Source organism: Saccostrea cucullata, unplaced genomic scaffold, assembly GCF_032062105.1.
Source record: "Saccostrea cucullata isolate Sc308-1 unplaced genomic scaffold, CSIRO_AGI_Scuc_v1 ctg14821, whole genome shotgun sequence".
Taxonomy (NCBI): domain Eukaryota; kingdom Metazoa; phylum Mollusca; class Bivalvia; order Ostreida; family Ostreidae; genus Saccostrea; species Saccostrea cuccullata.
The window spans coordinates 1-22,422 of NW_026930395.1; the positions used below are offsets into that span (position 1 = coordinate 1).

Below are 22,422 nucleotides of genomic sequence, written 5' to 3' on the forward strand. Positions count from 1 at the left end.
CACTGATTTTAGTGGTTTTTGCCCCACCCCCCAGGCCCCAGGGGGGCAGGGACCATGAAATTCACAATTTTTGTTCCCCTTCAACCATAGATACTATATGCCAAAATTGGGTGAAATTGGTTCAGCGGTTTCAGAGAAGAAGCTGAAAATGTTCAAATGTTAACGCACGACGAACGACGAACGACGAACGACGGACGACGAACGACGACAGACGAAAACGGATAGCAATAGGTCACCTGAGTTTACTCAGGTGACCTAAAAATTTAAGACTGCAAATGGCTCAGTGCAACAGTTTCAGACATGTTTAAGACATGAACTTAATTTTTCAAATTTTTATTTCATTAATTGCTTAATCAATACATTGCATATTTGTCAATATTAATTAAACTCATTCAATTTTATATATTGTTAAATCCTGAATGTTACACTTTTAATCATAAATAATTCAACAATTTAGAGAATGTGTGTTGGTTTTGGAGAAAGATCATCAACAATTTAAATTTTATGTACATTATTAAGAAAAATATGTACAAAATATTCTAGAAATATAACTAGGCATTTAGATTTCAAATTCAGAAAATTTTGTAAACTGAAAGAATCAGGTATTGGATATGTAAAAAACTAAAAATAATTAGTTGTTTGGATCTTGTAGATCTTATTTTAATTATTAGACAATACGTAGAACAGGTACCATTAATAAACTGTTTAATGAAACTCAAGTCTCTTATTTCATTTTGTTTCTAAGTGTTTACAACCATTTAGACAACAAAGGCATCATTTTTCATTTCATTAAAAGCTGAGTTCACAATTCTGAGGTAATTTTTTTCTTCTAAGGGTTATGTCATTGTTTTTAGGCACCCTGAGAGCTCAGTTGTAGAGTTTGAGGGTTAGGCTTTTGTATAATGCTGTGGAGCTTACAGATATATACATACATGTTTATATGATTTGTCAGGGATTAACCTATGTTGGTATGTAAGCGAACATATTTAAGGAGGAGGAAAGTGGTGGTCAGATAGACTTGTTCACCATAGGACAAATCGATAGCTCAACTGGTGGAATACTTATTTTTGGTCGGAAATATTTGACATTTTACTGGCTTTCTAAAACAATTTTGATATAAGACGTCAGAATGCAGGCCTTTGCAGGGCAATTGTGACAAGTGGAAATTTGCCATCTTCAAACTGAGGCAACATTCTTGGGTTGATTTTCCATAGATGCAAATTGAATTTAATGTCAACACAACATTTAATTGTTTTTTTTATTAGCTCACTTGAGCCGAAGGCTCAAATGAGCTTTTCTGATCAAAATTTGTCTGTCGTTGTTGTCGTCGTAGTCGTTGTCGTTGTTGTAAACTTTTCACATTTTCATCTTCTTCTCAAGAACCACTGGGCCAATTTCAACCAAACTTGGCACAAACTATCCTTGGGTGAAGGGGATTCAAGTTTGTTCAAATGAAGGGCCATGTCCTTTCCCAAGGTGAGATAATTATGAATTAGAGAAAAATTAATGGCATTTAAAAAAAATCTTCTCCTCAAGAACCACGTGCACTGGGCCAGGACAGATGAAACTCGTGTAGAAGAATCCTCTGGTAGTGTAGATTCAAGTTTGATCAAATCATGACCCCCGGGAGTAGGGTGGGGCCAAAATGGCCGATCAAAGTTTTACATAGGAATATATAGGAATAATCTTTAAAAAAATCTTCTTCTCAAAAACCACTGGGTCAGGAAAGATGAAACTCATGTGGAATCATCCTCAGGTAGTGAAGATTCAAGTTTGTTCAAATCATGACCCCCGGGGTTAAAAATCTTCTTCTCAAGAACCACTGTGCCAGGAAAGATGGAACTCAAGTGAAATCATGCTCAGGTAGTGTAGATTGACATTTGTTCAAATCATGACCCCCGGGGGTAGGGTGGGGCTAAAATGGCCGATCAAAGTTTTACATAGGAATATATAGGAAAAATCTTCAAAAATCTTCTTCTCAAGGACCACTGTGCCAGGAAAGATGAAACTAATGTGGAATCATCCTCAGTGAGTGTAGATTCAAGTTTGTTCAAATCATGACCCCCGGGGGTAGGGTGGGGCCAAAATGGCCGATCAAAGTTTTACATAGGAATATATAGGAAAAATCTTTAAAAATCTTCTTCTCAAGGACCACTGTGCCAGGAAACATGAAACTCAAATGGAATCATCCTCAGGTAGTGTAGATTTATGTTTGTTCAAATCACGACCCTCGGGGGTAGGGTGGGGCCAAAATTTACATAGGAATATATAGGGAAAATCTTCAAAAATCTTCTTCTCAAGAACCATTAGGACAGGAAAGATAAAACTAATGTGGAATCATCTCAGGTAGTGTAGGTTCAAGTTTGTTTAAATCATGACCCAGACCCCCGGGGGAAAGTAGGGGCCAAAATGGTCGATCAAAGTTTTTCATAAGAATATATAGGGAAATCTTTTGAAATCTCCTTCTCAAGTACTTCAAAGCCATAATTAGTGATATTTATATGAAATCATCCTCAGGTAGTGTTGATTCTAGTTTGTTCAAATCATGACCCCCTAGGGAGTTAAGATTTAAGGCCCCCCCAAAAAAAAACTCCGGAAACTTTCATTTCTGATCTGATAATAATTGCTTTTTCCTAGCCTGTGTGCTCAGGTGAGCGCTGTGGCCCCTGGGCCTCTTGTTTTTGTGTATTATAAATCCTTGTGAAAACATTTTATCAAATTGTTGAAGTTAGTTTTGATTTTGTGCTGTTTCAAATCTTGTAAGAATGGAATCAAAATGTAGAGTGGTATTTTTTTAGTGAAATGTCAAAGCATTGTGCAGTTGATATTAAAGTTGTGACTTTAATATTTAAATTTAACTGCAAGTATCATATTCATCTGGTGGTATATGTATTCTTGCACATCTAATATCAAAATCACTTGAAACAAGATGTGTTTGTGAAACACTATGCACCCGGCGGAAACAAATTTCAAAAAAGCAATTTTTAGCATAATTATAAGTCACAGTGAAAGTCACACAATCATGGTATTTGGTGTCATTTGAAAGCATTTAATTAGTGGAGTATGAATAAGAAATATGATGTCTCTATCTCCTATGGTTCAAAAGTTATGGCAAAAGTTCGAAAAAGCTATTTTAGCATATAGGTCACAGTCAAGGTCACAAGGTCATTGACCTTGCTGTCAGATGAAAGTGCTTAGTTAGTGGAGTACGCATAACAAATATAAAGTCTATCTCTCATGGTTCAAAAATGATGGCAAAGTTTAAAGTTGACAACAGACAGACAAACAGGACAAAAACACTATATGCCCCCAATCTATCAGGTGCATAAAAATCCTTGGCAAATGCCAGATATTTAGGACTTATCTCTTATGCTGCACAACATCTAACTTTAGAAGTAAAACCTAGGTAGTGACTACCAGAGCTTTTAATAAGCAAAAGGAGGCGATAAATCACCAGTTCAAATGATTAGAATTTGCTTCTAAACTTGTTATTGGCCAATTAATGAAAATAAATTTAGAACATCCTCTTAAAATAGACAATTCACCTCTTCTCTTCATAACTATTGGGCACTTCACACTGCCACTTAATTTTTTCAAACAGGTCTCAGCCAGTCAGGATATTTGAAATATACCATTTATTCATTGATTCTTGCAAGAAATCTTTATACCCTAAATGTATAATTACTTTATGATCATCATATTAGAAGATTATTTTCAATAGTGATGCATGAATGTTACTCATATTTATACAGAAAGACTTGTCTGTATATGAGATGAATACATTTCAAGTTAAAATCTCTTTTAAATGCTAGAGCACGTACACTATCATACCTCCCATAACTGATAACAACATAACTGAACATTTTCCAAATTTTCACTGTACTGTCATTAACTTCAGATTCATTTTTTTTGTCTTCGCTTTCTTCTTTTGCTTCATTTGCTTTGATTTTCCATCACCACTTTTAAATTTTTTGAATTTGCCAGGTTTGAATGTTTTTTTTCCATTGTCTTTTTTGTTATATTTATTAGCTCCCTTTTTCTGGTTCTCTTTTTTGACTGGTGACCCTTCCTTCTTGTCTTCAGCTGCTTTGCTGTCCCTCTCTCCCTCCTTTTCTTTCTTGCCCTCATCAGAAATGTTCACAGACTCTGCCATCTCAGCTGCAACCCGAGTTTTCTCTTCCTCGCCTGTAATAAAATCAGTTGAAGTTTCTTAAACTCTAAAAATTCTAGTCATTTATTAATTAACTGGAAATATTTCCTGAAATCTAATTTATCAACAGAAACCATACTTGGAAAAGATTAGGAAAAAAACAAGAGGCCCACGGGCCATACGGGTTACCTGAGTATCATGTAACAACTTTCCAGCGATTGTATTTGGTTCGGGTTTTAATCCAAAAGTCATGAAATTCACAAATTTTGAAAGAGGCACCATTACTTATCAAAGGGCAGATTTCAAAGCATTAATTTATTTTTAGTCAAAGTACCCCCCTGGTAGCCCTGACCCAGTTGTCCTGAAATTATCTATTTAGAAAGAGGCCCCTTTCTTCATTATAAGGCCAGTATTTTTTTTATGTTTAAATTTAGTAACATTGTATTAACTTGAGAATAAAAAAGTCCAAAAGGAGAAGGAAATAATTTTTTTTTTTTGATAAATCAATTATTAACATTTGTACATTCTTTTTTTATGCTATCCTAATAGGCTCCTTACCACTGGACACATAATGCTTACAAATAGGAAAGTAGAACATTTAATCGCTTATTTCATCATCTGCCAGTTTGGCCCAGTTATATACAGGTGTCTCATTATATCGCGGTACTAAATTCTTTTGAATAAAAAGTGTAATTTCTAATTTTTGTTTTAACTTACATCAAATGATAATTGTAATTCTAACTTTGGCCTAACTTTTTAGTGTACAATTATTTTCCGAGCTTGCATCGTTTAATTTGTGGTCTATTTTTAAAACAGGAAGTCTTATTTACCTCCTAAATCGGAGAGTCTCATTGTATCGCAGTATGGAAATACATGGAAACTTGTAAATGATACAGACTTCAATTTTTATTTTTGAATTTACGATGTAATTCTACATGAAAAAGTGAACAATTGTATATTCTAAAGACTTTTAAAATATGAAATTTATTATGATTTTTACGAGATTATAATTCTAATGGTCTAAATATAATTTAAAGGAGACAGGAAATCAGAAAATTTCGTTTTATTTTTTTCAACAGGATGTTCCATACTTCTTAATCACCGAAAATAATAAACATTCAAACAACATTCATAATGTCTATCAACAAAAAGAAAATAGACTATGTATCAACATTTTTGCGATATACCGCTATACAATGAAACCCGCGATATAATGAGAATTGAGTATATAAATTTTGTGATGTTGATCAAAATATATTTTAAAAAATCAATTCTTTAAAAGTCTTTCAATATATCTTCATTTTTTTATTATGTGTTAGGTGAATGTGTAGACATTGTTCTAAAATTTACTTGTTGCCTAAAATTATAATTCGTATCATAAAACAGACAGGGAGTATTGGGGAGTACGGTGAACATTTTTTTCATATAAGTGTAAACTAATTTTTCTGGCTGATACAAATGATACTACATGCCTGTATATATTTGTATATTCTTGCCTTTTAATAGTTGAATTTTTTTTTATTTCTTCAGGTTATTGTTTATTTCTTCCTCAAATTAACTTAACTTCAACAAATAGTTTTATTCATTACATCTGATGCGTAAGCAACCCTTTTCTGAAGAATGATGCTTAGACTGTAAGCTATAACAGAGACCTAAACAATGTCGATGGCAATATGCAATAGCTACCACGGGCAGTTTAAAACCTGGGGGAGGAAAATAATTTACAGACAGTTACTTTTGAAACGAATACATAATTATCTCACCAGCATGTCATTGTGCAACAAAGTCGTCAGCATTTTATTTGTCCTTTGAACGGGTGAAACGTTTTGAATGGCACTCTTATCGATGAATTTTACACTAAACCAGGCTCTCAGATCTAGCTTTATTTACCCACCGTTTCATCGTAAAACCGGAAGTGCGAGTTCGTAAATTTGAAATCTCGATCCCGACTCAAATTTGACATCGGAAAGAAAAAAATATTTTTTTCTGAATATTTTTTTCTGAAAATTCAAAACCTTGAGCAAGGGTTTTTAAAACTTAAAATAAAATATATCCTGGCCTTTGATATGTAATTAGATCATTAGCATATTAACCGGGAGCAAAGGATAAGATGTTCAACAGGTCTGGACGATTTCTAAATATGGAAGTCAAGAACCATAACCGATAGTTGCTATAAATGTACATCAAGTACACGTAATTATTTTTCTGTCCAATCAGACAACAGCATTTTTACACACCCCAAAACATATTTTAAAAGAACAAAAAGATAACACGTGCTTTTGTTTTTTTTCCTCAAAAAGATTTTTTAAACAAAAAATCTGTAGAAGTAAGATGATAACTTTTGAAGAATAAAGTATTCCCCCATTTTTTTTACCGTGAACAACCTTGACATTTTTATCTCTGTAAAGAAAAAAAAATAATGCACGATAAAATGCAATCGTTTACAGAGGTATAGATCGCACCAGCAAGTTTTTATCAAGTTCAATTATAACATTTACCAGAATATATTATATGATGGTAAATATAATTTTGCTTAGCCGTCCGATTTTCATCGATAATGCTTAAATTCCATATGTATAGATCAACTCACACAATGGTTTATCGTATGGAGTATACACATATAGATTTGCATTATCACGGGTTTCATGAGCGCCGAATACTTAGCTAAGCATACTTTAAATGGGCATATTAAGTAAAGGCGTTAAACGTGGAGAAAAGAGAATCCTGTAATTATACATGAATGCGTTTTATCCCAATATCTTACCTCGCATATCAGAAACTGCATTGACTACTATTATTCTGTAATAAACACTCAAAAAATAATAAAGACTGTTATCTTTTCGATAAGTTTTTTTATGTCAGGCTCTAAAAACTGAAAATTTACCGTATTCATATCAATTTTTTAATGTAAGTAAACTTTTGGGATTGCTAACTCCTATAGACAGATTTTTTTATCCCACTTAAAACGTATTCCAAGCTTTCAAGTCGTGTTTGTTCACGGTAGAATTGTCATAAATATTATATTATTCCCAAATGCGCATAAAGTTTACAAAAAGTTTGTTCTAAAAAAATCTTTTGAGCAAAAAACTTAAAAACCACGTGTTTTATTTATTCTCTCATGGGTTTGTCTAAATGCTGTTATCTGATTGGTCAGAAGGATTAGCGCCTTGTTTATTCCGTGTATTAATAGCAATTTACGGTTATCGTTCTTGACTTCCTTATTTAGAAATCGTCCAGACCTGTTCAAAGAGATCATGCATTTCACTACATAATCATTAGATCCACACCCTATAACACAAGAACCCCTGACCCTGGGGCCATAAAATTCACAATTTTGGTAGAGGCACTCTTGCTCATCATAACTATGTACTTAGTTAGTTTATTTAATACCCATGAGCAGAGAAGAAAATTTTCAAAGAATTCATGTATTTTCACTATATTATCAATAGAGCCCCGCCCTAACACTAGAACCCCTGACCCTGGGGCCATAAAATTCACAATTTTGGTAGAGGCACTCTTGCTCATCATAACTATGTACTTAGTTGGTTTATTTAATACCCAGGAGTAGAGAAGATTTTCAAAGAAATAATGCATTTCACTACCTACTTATTTAGCCCCGCCCTAGCACTAGAACCCCTGACCCCAGGGCCATGAATTTCCCAATTTTGGTAGAGGACTCATTGCTTGTTACAATCATGCAAACAGTTTGACTGCTTGATGTCCAGGAGTAAAGAAGAAGATTTTTAAAGATTGCATTAATTTTAGTGGTTTTGGCCCCACCCCTCAGGCCCCAGGGGGGCAGGGATCATGTAATTCACAATTTTTGTTCCCCTTCACCCATAAATGCCTTGTGCCAAATTTGGTTGAAATTGGTTCAGTGGTTGCAGAGAAGAAGCTGAAAATGTTGAAATGTTAACGCACGACGCACGACGACGGACGAAAACAGATAGCAATAGGTCACCTGAGTTTACTCAGGAGACCTTAAAAACAAAAATTAAATATAATTTGAAGCGACTACAGTATACAGTAAAACTCGGTTAAAACGAAGTCACGGGGACCAATAAAATTACTTCACTATATCTGTAATTCGTTATATCCGTATAAGGAATTTGTTCAATTTATATAGCTGGGGATCTAAGATAACTTCGCTATATCCGTGAATTCGCTATATCCGTGTTCGTCCTAAACAAGTTTTGCTGTATATTCATTACTGTTAAATTCAATACAAACCTTAGTTATACGAATACCTGTGCTAGGTCCCGTCTCCTGTTTTTCAGTGTATTTGTACGAATTGTCACCGGTCTTTGTACTTCATTGGCTTCCAAAAATTCTGATATCTGCAACAAATCAATGATAATTTCTGCCTTTATTTTAATCCAGATTTAATTAAAAAGAAATTTTGTATTGATTTCAACTCTATGACATGTTCAATACATTTGATCGACCCTTACTTCCTTTAAAATTTTATTTTACCTCATGAGGAAAAGCTACAGTAGTTTCTCCATTAGGGATTCATTGTAGCTATAATAAGCACACAGATCCTTGACAAGTTAATCTAAATATTCCTGCTTGCTTCTATAGCAAATAAAAAACACAAACTATTATAATCTCTGATACATATCATGTACCGCTACTTCCTTGTATAAAAAACCCACAATATATTCTGATATTACACCCTTACTAATGTTATTGTGATTTAAATTAAAGACACGTGGTTTAGGTTTACCTATTCAAAGGTTATAGGGTAGATCGGGTTTTATAAATAAAATTAGCAGTAAACAGGAAATTGCTATAGTCTGTTTCTTTTGAAAACATGTCCTGTGAAAAATGTGTTTCCACACCTTTCTGAAAGACTTTCATGATATTCAACAGAAATAGGTGACTTAAAGGGGGGGGGGTAAATAACAATTAATACATTTATAGTTTATAACTGCAAAAAATTACAGAACACTAGCGACCGATACGCTGGTAAAAATATCTGTAATATCATCTACACTGACAAACATTTGTTTGCTTAATATGGCTGTTGCTATTAATGCGCACAGAGGATCTTACCACGAGCAACTGACCAATTGTTGATTGAATACGTTTACGCCAAATATACATGTTTACATGTTACTTCGAACACGTGGTTCAGGTCAATCTACGAGTATGATCATGTCAAAAAAATGTTCTTATGAACAAAATGCAAACATTAGAAACTATGAAAATATCATGGGCGTTTTTAATTTGTAATTAGTTTAATAAAATGTATACGTAGTTCGTGTCAAGTTCAGAACACCAGCACTTCAAGGGTAAGGAAAACGAACAGCTTCTTGTATGCATTTAAATGGACAAAACATTTTTTACATACATGTGTGTCGGCCATCGAATCTACCTGGCAATTGTATTCACCGATAGTACAGTAAAGGAATTTATCAAGCGTTAAATTCCTGTAGTATTCGTATACAGTAGTAATCCATAATGCAATTCTCATTCATCTGGAGTCAGTTAACGTCACATTGGTGCCTCATTTGCTAATCGCCCCGTGGGGATCCGGGTCAGATCTCAGTAGGTCCTCAGTACCCCTTGCTTGTCGTAAAAGGCGACTAAATGGGGCGGTCCTTCGGATGAGACCGTATAAACCGAGGCCCCGTGTCACAGCAGGTGTGGCCGTAAGTGCCGAGCATAGGCCTAAATTTGCAGCCCTTCACCGGCAATGGTGACGTCTCTATATCAGTGAAATATTCTGGAGAGGGACGTTAAACAGTATACTATCAATCAATCATTTGCTAATCTGAAGCCAAAAAATATAGTCCCGATTCCCATGCAAAATATTTGTCCAAAAAGAAATTTTAATTCTTGACAGCAGAAAATTGGATCACAGAGAATACTTAAAGTAATGTAAACTTGAATGGATTCAAGAAAGATCGATTGAAGTACATTTCGACAGAATTATATGATAGGGTGGTGAAAACTAAAACGCAACATAACTTTTCTGTTTATCATGTCTCCACGTGCTAGTAACTTCCGTGCCACACTTCCGTGAATAATTTACCTATCTCGCTAAAGTATCGCTAGCTCTCGCCAGAGCCACTGCCAGAGCTACTCTGAACTCATCGAGGTTTATAATGTGCAGAACAACGAAAAATAAAAGGTTCCGAACACATAAGTAGGGGTGTATTAGAAACAGGAAGAAATTTCCTGGATGCATCTCTAGAGAGTAAGGGTAGGTTGTGTCTTGAAATATGTTTTACATTTGTATCGCTAGTGAAGAGAGAGGTTTTATCTCTTAATTACCCAAGGGTTTGTGATAAAGTGATGATATTGAGTATGTTTACATCACATACATAATTTAATACCAAAATACCGTTACATAGTTTTTTTTAAAAGATGGGCATCATAGTACATTGTATTTAACAAAATTATAAAGCTAGAACTGTCCTAGCAGAACTTATACCTATTTGTGGGGAAATTATAAAAATATGTATGTTAAAATGATCTGTATTACCTTTAAAATAATTTGTATTACCTTTCTAAAACTATTGATGAAAATCATGCATCCTTAAATTTCAATGCCTGTTTCTCGCCAAAGAGTAATTTAATTGCTAAAAGTTGACACCCATCTAGTCACAGAGTAAAAAATATGACCATCCACAGTCCAATGTAAAATTTCATGCTCCGATTTTTTAATGTTCATTTATTTCTAAATCATAAGATGCTGACATTGTCCAAATAATTATGTCATAAAATCATGACCAAATCCTAGTTTTAAATGAACCTTTGAGCTAAGTATCCTGACCTCTTATGCTCCTCCATTGAAAGATTTATCTTTTTTTTATTTGAATTTGTCATAACAGATACCTTCAGAATTTGACAGTTTTGAACTCTGTGACCTTGACATTGATTAAATTACCTTTTTAGCTCAACTGAGCTGAAAGGTCAAGTGAGCTTTTCTGATCTCATTTTGTCTGTTGTGCATCTGTCCATCCATCTGTCTGTAAACTTTTAACATTTTCGACTTCTTCTCAAGAACCACTGGGCCAATTTCAACCAAACTTTCCATATAGCATCCTTGGGTGAAGGGGATTCAGGTTTGTTCAAATGAAGGGCCCTCCCTCTTTCAAAGGGAGATAATTAAGAAATAGTAAAAATTTGGTGGCATGTTTGAAAAACGTTCTATTTGTATTCAGATTCGTTTTTTTTTCAGGAATTTTGGCACTTTTCAACTTAGATTTTTGGCCATACCATGGATGTATGGGGCACCGTTTTGGTATTTACTGCCAAAAAGTGATATCACCTATTTGAATAGGTGATATCACCTATTCTAATAAGTGATATCACCTTTTTGAATAGGTGATATAACTGATATCACCTATTTGGTTTGAATTGGTGATATCACTTATTCGAAAAGGTGATATCACCTATTCGAAAAGATGATATCACTTATTCGAATAGGTGATATCACCTTTTCGAATAAGTGATATCACCTATTCGAATAGATGATATTACCTATTTGATTTGAATTGGTGATATAACCTATTCGAAAAGGTGATATCACTTTTTCGAATAGATGATATCACGTATTCAAGTAAGTGATATCACCTATTCCAATTGAATAGGTGATATCACCTATTCGAATAGGTGATATCACTTACTAGAATAGGTAATATCACCTATTCAGCACGAATAGGTGATATCACCTATTTATTTCGAATAGGTGATATCACCTATTCGAATAAGTGATATCACCTATTCGAATAAGTAATATCACCTTTTCGAATAGGTGATATCACTTTTTGCCAGTAAATACCAAAACGGTGCCCCATATGGATGTAGAGATATTAACAGTTTATCAGCGCAACTTCTCATAAACCATAGCACAGAATTCAATCAAACTTTGCAGATATTTAGGACACAATGTGTAGATGTGCATATTACCAGGAAATTTATATTTCTTTTTTTTCTGGGAATTTCAGCACTTTTCAACTTAGATTTTTGGCCATATCTTGAATATAGAGATATTTAGGACACAATTTGTAGATGTGTAATTACTAGGAAATTTTCGATTCTTTTATTGTTTCCCGGAATTTCGGCACTTTTCAACTTTTGCACATACCGGTATTTAGACCACAATGTGTAGATGTGTATGTTACACAGGCACTTGTTTCGGGAATAAATTTTAACCCATAGTATAATAATTAAACGGTGTTATTATTATACTATGGGTCAAAAATTTATTACAGAAACAAGTGCCTGTGGTATGTTAAAAATACATAGAACCTAATCTACAAAAGACATAAAATTATCAATTAGAAAAAAATCTGCTTCAGAATTCCATCATAATGCCTTGACTGTGACTTGTTTATTTAAGGAATCACTGTCTAGTTAGTATTGTATGCCACGGCATCAACGATAGTGGGAAACATGGGATAATTTGCATAATGGACGAAGCCCGTTATGCATAAAATATCCCATGTTTCCCACTTTCGTTGATGTCCCTGGCATACTATACTAACTAAACAGTGATTCCCTATATTTTCCATTTCAATGTGAAATTTAGTTGTAGATTTAGACAATTAAAATGTAGACATTAGATTAAAATTACATGAGGACTCCCATGCCAATATTTCAATAGTCCTTGCCCACTGACGCCAAACACAAAGGCAGCCGCATGAGATTTACATGCATACAATGTATTTGGCCTCCTTAGCGTCAGACACAGACTGAGACACATGCGCACAAGATTTGCTCGCATATTAGGCCTCCTTAGCTCATGACCTATCGACCTGCCTAATTTACATTCCGGTAGATTTATCAAGGAATAAACTCCTCTAAATTTCAAAGTTATCACACGTTCAAATTAGAAATGGAAATATTATGAAATAAAACTGATTGTGACTGATGTAAGAAGGAAATGGAAATAACGAACAGTATTCAATCTCAACGTTCATTAAACAATATACAAAATAAGAGCAGGGCAAACACGGACCTCCGAAACATCAGAGGTGGGATCAGGTACCATGGAGGAGTGAGCATCCCCTGCCGACCGGTCACACCCGCCGTGTGCTCGTTGTCATAATCAGGAAATAACGGAAAAAATCCGTCGTCAAATCAGTGTATAAATAATGGACTAACAATTGGTATGAAAAACGTCAGTCAGCATTTCATTCAATGATAAATTGTATTTGCTGACAAGGTCATTGTATCGACCATAGAATTTACGAAATGATGACTTTAAACGAAACTGTTGATATTCTTGTTTCATCAACTTGCTTGTCAATAATTTACCTCGTTTAAGAAATTGTTCATACGTAGAGCATGCTCTTGCGTATCGAATCAACTGAGATATATATACTCCGTATGCAGGTAATGAAGGTATATTGCTGCATAAGTAAGGGAAGTTGACGATAGAAAAGTTAAAATCATCACGTTTATCATATAGCTTGGTTGTTAGATTACCATTAGTGTCTTTTTCAAGTAAAATATCCAAGTATGAAGCAGGAGTGTCGGACTCTGTGGTATCTTTTATCTCAAGCTCACCAGGATATATCGTGTCGACGTAGGAATGGAAATTATCATTATTGAATGAACTTTTGAACCCCCAGGGGTTCATGATTTGAACATACTAAAATCTACACTACCTGAGGATGATTCCATATAAATATCATTAATCATGGCTTTGAAGTACTTGAAAAGAAGATTTTAAAAGGTATCTTTATATATCCCTATGTAAAACTTGGGTCGGCCATTTTGGCCCCATCCTAGCCCCGGGAGTCATGATTTGAACAAACTTGAATCTACACTACCTGAGGATAATTTCACACGAATTTTATCTTTCCTAGTCCAGTGGTTCTTGAGAAGAAGATTTTAAAAGATTTTTCCTACATATTCCTATGTAAAACGTGGGTCGGCCATTTTGGCCCCATCCTAGCCCCTGGGGTCATGATTTGAACAAACTTGAATCTAAACTACCCGAGGATGATTCCACATGAGTTTTATCTTTCCTAGACCAGTGGTTCTTGAGAAGATGATTTTTAAAGATTTTTCCTATATCTTCCAATGTTAAACTTGGATCGGCCATTTTGGCCCCACCCTAGCCCCGGGGGTCATGATTTGTACACAACCAAATTTACACTACCCGAGAATGATTCCACATGAGTTTCATCTTTCCTGGCCCAGTGGTTCTTGAGAAGAAGATTTTTAAAGATTTTTCCTATATATTCCTATGCAAAACTTGGGTCGGTATTTTGGCCCCACCCTAGCCCCGGGGGGTCATGATTTGAACAAATTTGAATCTACACTACCTGAGGATGATTCCACTTGAGTTTCATCTTTCCTGGCCCAGTGGTTCTTTAGAAGAAGATTTTTTTTAAAATTTTTCTCTAATTCATAATTATCTCCCCTTGGAAAAGGACGTGGTCCTTCATTTGAACAAACTTGAATCCCCTTTACCCAAGGATACTTTGTAGCAAGTTTGGTTGAAATTGGCCCAGCGGTTATTGAGAAGAAGTCGAAAATGTGAAAAATTTACAGACAGACGGACAAAATGTGATCAGAAAAGCTCACTTGAGCCTTCGGCTCTGGTGAGCTAAAAACATTAGCTAGAAACACTGAATTTTCGATTACAATAAATGTACCACATAACTACATGTATTTCTATATCATTTTTTGCTCTGGAAATATATATATATATATTAATGCTAGATCTTTTTTTTCTTTATAACAGAAGGAAGCCCTTACACAACAGAAAAATACCAGTATGCTAATCTGGTTTTGGATGATACCTCTGGTGCTACATGAAGGGTTTGGTATAGACCAGCCGTACAGAGAAGTGAATGGTACCACGTGTCAGGAGATTGTCATACAGCCTAATTACCAGACTCGTCTACCCTGCACAGGGAAAGATGAGAGATATCACTGTCTTCTGAATGAGGATTACACCAAGGAGTATGAAGTTTGCAGAGAGTGGAAGTGGATTCCAAAAGGTAGAAATGATTTTGATGTTTTTGTCTCAAGGACATCATATTCAACCTATATCTTATACATGTACCACTTTTAATTCCCAACTTTAATAACTTGCTGAGTATTCTTATATGAAAAATAGTGATCCATGCTGCTGCCTATGTGCATGTATAATTTTCATGCTGTTAATAAGATATTTCAGCCATAAAATAAATTTACAAGTACAACTGTTGTTAGAAGTAGGCATACAAGGTATGCCTACTTCTTACTACTTATTTTTAACTTACCTGAACTGAAAGCTCAAGTGAGCTTTTCTGATCACTTGTTGTCCGTCGTCAAACTGTCCGTCTAGCTGTCTGTCCGTCTATAAACTTTTCACGTTTTCAGCTTCTTCTCACGAACCACTGAGCCATGCATTTTAACCAAACTTGGTACAAAGTATTTTGGGTAATGGGGAGTTTCAATAGTTAAAATGAAGACTCAAGTCCCCTTACAAGGGCAAATAATTAAGAAAATACAAAAATAGGTAGGGGTCATTAAAATCTTCTTCTTGATAACCATTGGGCCAGAAAAGCTGAAACTTATGTGGAAGCATCCTGGGGTAGTGTAGATTCTAAATTGTAAAAGTCATAACCCCCAGGGGTAGGCGGGGCCACAATAGGGAATCCAAGTTTTACTTTTAAATATATAGGAAAAAACTTCTCAAGAATCAATGGCCCAGAAAAGCTGAAACTTATGTGGAAATATCCTCGGGTAGTGTAGATTCTAAAGTTTTAAAATAATTACCCCAGGGGGAGAGGAGTATTTGGCCACAATAGGTATTAAAAGGGGGAAGTTCTGGTAAAAAAAACGGCATCTCGGAAGTTACTCATCTGAGCAATGTGGTCCATGGGCCTCTTGTTTTAAATTCTTAGATTTCATTTATTTATCAATTCAAGTATATTTGTATATCCTATTTAAATTTGTAGACAAATGTGCGTACTTCAATACTTATGGAAGTGGAAATGTGGATGAGAGAGACTGTAAATCCACCCCTGATCTATCTTGTGCTGTCAAGGAATACAACTCAGATAATACCCAATGTTAGTTTATTTTCTTCTCCTAGAGAAACTTAGGGGTGTAATGATATGGTTAAAGACATTAATGTAGCATATTTTTGATAAGTACAAGTAACCAAAAATAGATCTTTCTTTTAGTTTTATTATTTTACATGTTAAGGATATGACGGTTCTTTATTAAAATTACTTTAATTAAATGACACGTACAATTTAAAATATGTATTCATGTATGCATGAATACACATAAAATTATACGTATACATGTATTGTGAAAAAAAAGTAACTCAGTTGAGCAGTGTGACTCAAGTATGGCAAGCCCTTTTACTATTTATTCGTAAAATATTTTTTTCTTTCAATTTGAGAGATATCTCTCTATCATAGAGAGATATCTCTTTAACCTATAAAAATATCTCTTTGAATAATAGAGATATCTCTTCAAACAAAAGAGATATCTCTTTTTGAAAGAGAGATATCTTTATAAGCTAGAGAGATATCTCTTTCAGCGAGAGAGATATCTCTTAAAGTTAGAGAGATATCTCTTTAACAAGTTTAAAAGAGATATCTCTTAAACAAGTTTAAAAGAGATATCTCTCTTAGTTAGATTTTCAAAAAGAGATATCTTTCTAAGCTAAAGAGATATCTCTTTAACGTTCAGAGATATCTCTTTTCATGAAAGAGATATCTCTCTAACTTTAAGAGATATCTCTTTCTTATAGAGATATCTCTTAGAAATAAGAGATATCTCTTTAAGTTGGGAGATATCTCCATTTTTTAAGAGATATCTCTCTAAAATGAGAGATTTCTCTGTAATTTGAAGATAAAATTTATTTTCCGAATAAATAGTAAAAGGGCTTGCCATACAAGGGCCTCTAGCTTGTTATTGTGTTCTTATAATAATAAGCTACTTTAAATTTATGCTTTCATATCATTACATGGTGTTAAACTTGTGTAGAGTTAAGAATAGACACGTAAAGATTATAAAAAATATGAACATGAAAATATTGTGATAAGTTTAGTGATACAGTCCCATTCAAAATATAATACTGTATAAATAGAATTTTAAGCGAGGATTTAATTTTGCATTATTTGCGAGGGTGCGGAGATCACTAAAATTGAATATCGCTAAAAATTGATTGCGTTTTATTTGTAAAAGCTTCTTTAATGTGCATTTTAAATATCTCGCTAAAAATAAATTACCAGTTTTTAAGGACAAATCGCTAAATTTGCGTCTCGCTAAAATTTCCACTTATACAGTATATCAAAACATAACATAGTCCTTTTCTTACACTCCTTACCCCTACTAGATATTTTCTCTAAGTGCAATGCTTTAGAGTTGTTACAGTTTTATTTTAATTTCTCTTTGATTATTAAGATGGCAAAAATTTGAGGTTTTTTTTTAATTTTTCCTATGGCAGATGCTGCCTGTTATGTGAAAAAAGAAATGACAACTGTACCAATCTTAGAAAAAGGGTAATATTAATTTAACTTTAAGCTATTTCTGTGTTGCTGATATTGAATGATGAATAATAAGGGCCCTATAGTAATCACTCTGACTGTCCGTCTATCTGTCTGTCTGTCTGTCATTCTTCCGTCCACAAATTTTCTGTCTTTTCCTAATAGCTTTTTTTTTGTGGTTGCCCAATTTGCTAAGTTTGTTTCTCTATGTCCCCTGGTTTGGAGCTGGGGAGGTGGGGTAGATTCCTTAACTTTATATAAGAATGCATTGGCAAAGAGGGATACCTGCTGAAGATGTTCCCATTGTAAACTGAGTGCTGCTATTAGTCCCTTGGGATTAATTAGCTTTCCTCTTGAAGAAAATTCCAAAGCATTATCTTCATCTGACACATTGAGATAAATTATCATCTAGTCTGTCTGCAAAGGAAGTTTGTTTTGAAGTTAAGTGAATTTGGAAAGCTATGAACACTCTGAAATGTGGATCTAAATATCAATGTTTACACTTTATTTTTGGTAAAATAGTTATGATTTCATTGAATTCTAAAAACAAGAAATAGATTAAAGAAGATATATTTTTTATTTTTACTTTTTTCCCCTTAAATTTATGTAAATTCAAGAATATTATTAATTTTTAAGAAAGTTGTATAAAAACCCCATTTTATCATCATTACTGAAAAAGTAACTTTAGAAGAAAATGATGAGAGAGGTACAATTAATCCCTTGTGATTGATTATCTAGCCTTCTGCAGAAAATTTATTAGGCATATATCTTTATCTGTCACCTTAAAGTAATATACGCCGTATGGATGCCGAATTTGTATGTGAAACAAAATGATTAAATGATTTGAAACACATAAAGTGTAATGAAAAAATAATATTTCCACAAAATTTAACTATAAAACTCGTTTGTAATAACAGAACAATAAAGCAATATCTGCAATCAAGAATTCAGTCTTTTCATGAATATTGATAAAGGAAGTGCGTAAACAGTAGGTCTAAATATAGACACATATGTCCACGGGAAATTATAGACAACGAGGCACGTTGCATTTTGACAACGATTATTAATAAAAGGTTAATATGCGTCATAACAGGGTATAGATGGTTGATACTGATTACATTTAAAGTTAAGTTATATTAACTTACTTAACCATATTGATATTAAAATTAGTGATTTCCTAGGTATGTCAACCCCACAATTTAAAATCAATTTGAAAAGAATATTACTGAATTTCTATAAATTAAAATGGGAAAAAGACAGGAATTTACATAAAGATGGCAAATTGTCTACCTTTACCAGCATAAAGACTAAATTTTGTTTTGAACCTTATCTAGATATTCTTACAAACAATCAACATAGATCAGTTTTAACAAAGTTAAGAATATCGGCTCACAGGCTTAAAATTGAAATTGGACGTTACCAAAAAATACCTAGAGAGGAACGAATTTGTTCACTTTGTCATCACAACGAGATTCAGGATGAAATTCATTTTCTCCTTGTATGTCCTCATCTTAATGTACAAAGACTTGAACTCATAAATATTTGTAAAATTAAATGTAAAAATTTTCAGTCTCTATCTTATGATAATCAATTTTATTGGCTCATGACTAATGAAGACCCAGACATCCTTAGATCACTTGCTGGATTCCTTAGTAATTTACCTTAATTGAAGATATTGTGATAAGCATAAAAAATTATATACCTCTTTCCCAGTTTCTTGCCTTTAACTATATATATGTATAAATTATATATTTGTATGTAACTTACAATACAATACATGTATGTATATTCAGTATATCTCATATACTTTTTTTTGCGTATTTGTTTTTTTTTTTTAACAATTGCTCTTTATTTGTAATATCATCATCATGCTTGTTCTATCATTTGGATCCTCCTCCTTCTATTTGTAAATCTTTTTGCTCCTCCGGGGGCCCAAATTGGATTAATAAAATCTTGTATCTTGTATATTAATAGTAACATGCCACCGATGTCAAAAGTGAGTTGTATCTCAAAGGGCTTACCTCGTTTTCTTGACGCCGTGTTTGTTTATCAATCTAAAAGTAGCGACGGCGTCACGTGGTGGATTTACTTAAAAATAGACATTATTCTCCTTGCAGGATAATAAATGATTATAATTTGATAACTTTATAACGAATTTTATTGACATGGTGTAATTAACAGCATTTTCGTAACTTTTATTGGTAAACAAAATATATAAATTTCCAGCCGTATTTTAAAATGGCGCACGTTATAGCGTATATTACTTTAAGATTAATGAAAACTTTTTTCTGCAACTGCTGTTTGTTTTGAAGTTAAGGTCAAGCCTTCATGATATTTGCATTCATTGAAGGCTGGCATTTTATATGACATAAGCTTCATTATTGATTAAATATACACTCAATGTTAAGTTGTTCTTTATTGCCTAATGTAAATACAATGATATAATTTACAGGTTTTTGAATATTCAGGAATTATCTTAAAATTTTAAGAATACAGTAACTGTTGCTGTTGCTTATTTTTCGTACATTTTTTAATCATTCTGTAAGCTGCCCCCTTATAATTCTACCCCATGGCAGGGCCCTTGCTGACTGGTCAGTTTTCTAGTTACAATGTACTTGTGACGTAGATGTTGCAGCCTAACATTTTTTTATGTTTGACTGGCAGGCCAACAGTTTAATTGTTAGATGGATGTAATTTTAATTTATCCCATGTTTACCCATTTATCCCATGGATATAGCTCATGTGATATCATTTTCATATCCCACACTTAAGTGCAGTTATGACGTCACAATGGCCATTTTAGCCCCGCCCTACCCAGGGGGTCATGATTTGAACAAACTTGAATCCACACTACCTGAGGATGCTTCCATATAAATATCATATATTATTGCTTTGCTATTCTTGAGAAGATTTTTAAAGAATTTTCCCATTATATTTCTTTGTAAAACTTTGATCAGCCATTGTGGCCCCGCCCTACCCCCGGGGGTCATGATTTAAACAAACTTAAATCTACACTACTAGTACCTGAGGATGCTTTCATAAAAAATATGATCATATTCTTGGGAAGAAGATTTTTAAAGAATTTTCCTATTTGTATGTAAAACTTTGTTCAGCATTTTGGCCCCACCCTACCCCCGGGGGTCATGATTTGAACAAATTTGAATCTACACTACCTGAGGATGCTTCCCCAAAAGTTTCATCATTCCTGGCACAGTTGTTCTTGAGAAGAAGATTTTTAAAACATGCCACCTAATTTTCACTAATTCCCAATTATCTCCCCTTGAATGAGGATGTGGCCCTTCTTTCAAACAAACTTGAATTCCCTTCACTCAAGGATGCTTTGTACCAATTTTGGTTAAAATTGGCCCAGTTGTTCTTGAGATGAAGTCAAAAATGTGAAAAGTTTACAGACAGACAGACAGCTAGACAGACAGATGCCAGACAAAATGTGATCAGAAAAGCTCACTTGAGCCTTTGGCTCAGGTGAGCTAAAAACCATGCACAGAAAAAGGAATAGCACATAAAAGTTATTAATTGAATTAAAAATCACAAAAGAAATCATTCCACAAAGTAATATGAATACATTGCTGTGATTAAATATCACAACAGAAATCATTTCATAAATTAATTTGTGTACATTGCTGTGATTAATTAACTAAATATTTCAGCATAAAATGGTATTATGGTACTTCTGGAGGGACGGGAGTCTGTTCAACAAATAACCAGCACAGGTTGGTGTAATAATACATATTTTTTAGTCAAACATTTACTGATATGATTAAAAATCAGGTTGTGCATTTATTAATAGTATTTAAACTCAGACTAATATTAAGTTCTGTTAAATGTGGAAGAAAGTTGCCTTTAAGCATGTTGTTTGATTAATTTCAGGGAGATGCTCCTCCCAATGTTTTCATATATTTTCTTGCAACATTTTATCAACCAGTGATTCACAGAGAAACAAGAGCTAGTGAAAGATGATGGAGAAAAAAAATTAATATCGTTAAGTATTTCATAGCAGCAATTTTTCACTACCTCATCAAAGTCGACAGGTACATGTACTTATTATGTTTGGTTATTTGTATTGATGTACCTGGTAATTGTACCTACACATTGAGTGCCCTCAGGGGGATATAAGAAGAGCATTTTTATTGTTTCTAAAAATAAAATTTTAAGACTGCAAATGTCTCAGTGTAACAGCTTCAGACTCCAAGTTTAACACATGAACTTAATTTTTCAAATTTTTATTTCATTAATTGCTAAATCAATAGATTGCATATTTGTCAATATTTAAAGCCATTCAATTTTATATATTGTTAAATCCTGAATGTTACATTTTTAATTATGAATAATTCAACAATATGGATAACTTATGTTGGTTTTGGAGAAAGACTAATAAACAAAGACCATCAACAATTTAAATTATTACATGTATATGTACATTATTAAGAAAAATATGTACAAAATATTCTAGAAATATACCTAGGCATTTAAATTTCAAATTCAGAAAATTTTGTAAACTGAAAGTATCAGGTACTGGATATGTAAAAAACTAAAAATAATTAGTTGTTTGGATCTTGTAGATCTTATTTTAATTATTAATATGATACATAGTACTGCAGAACAGGTACGGTACTTTTAATAAACTGTTTAATGACACGCCAGTCTCTTATTTCATTTTGTGTCGATGTGTTTACTAACCATTTAGACAACAAGGGCATCACCGTTCATTTCATTGAGAGCTGGGTTCATAATTCTGAGGTAATTTTTTTTCTCCTAAGGGTTTTGCCATATAATAGTTTTCAGGTTTTCTGAAAG

General features: G+C 33.6%; 1 protein-coding gene and 1 long non-coding RNA gene across 2 annotated transcripts; one reads left to right on the forward strand and one right to left on the reverse strand.

Annotated features, from left to right (window-relative positions):
- Nucleotides 1-4,047: 4,047 nt before the first annotated feature.
- Nucleotides 4,048-8,793, reverse strand: LOC134228403 (uncharacterized). The gene is made up of 3 exons (XR_009983993.1): nt 8,624-8,793; nt 8,398-8,487; nt 4,048-4,185 (listed from the first exon to the last, which is right to left on the reverse strand). It is a non-coding gene; the product is annotated as an uncharacterized LOC134228403 (long non-coding RNA).
- Nucleotides 8,794-10,212: 1,419 nt separating this feature from the next.
- LOC134228402 (uncharacterized) lies at nt 10,213-22,261 on the forward strand. Its single transcript, XM_062710050.1, has 6 exons — nt 10,213-10,358; nt 14,859-15,117; nt 16,063-16,176; nt 17,568-17,622; nt 21,276-21,338; nt 21,496-22,261. Exons 2-6 carry the CDS (start codon nt 14,892-14,894, stop codon nt 21,551-21,553), a joined length of 516 nt encoding a protein of 171 aa, XP_062566034.1. The 5' UTR covers nt 10,213-10,358; nt 14,859-14,891; the 3' UTR covers nt 21,554-22,261.
- The last annotated feature ends 161 nt before the right edge of the window (nt 22,262-22,422 follow it).

Coding starts and splice junctions, on each gene's coding strand:
- LOC134228402 (XM_062710050.1), top strand. CDS start 14,892: ATGCTAATCTGGTTTTGGATGATACCTCTGGTGCTACATGAAGGGTTT. Junction 16,177..17,567: donor CAACTCAGATAATACCCAAT/GTTAGTTTATTT, acceptor TTCCTATGGCAG/ATGCTGCCTGTTATGTGAAA. Junction 17,623..21,275: donor GTACCAATCTTAGAAAAAGG/GTAATATTAATT, acceptor TAAATATTTCAG/CATAAAATGGTATTATGGTA.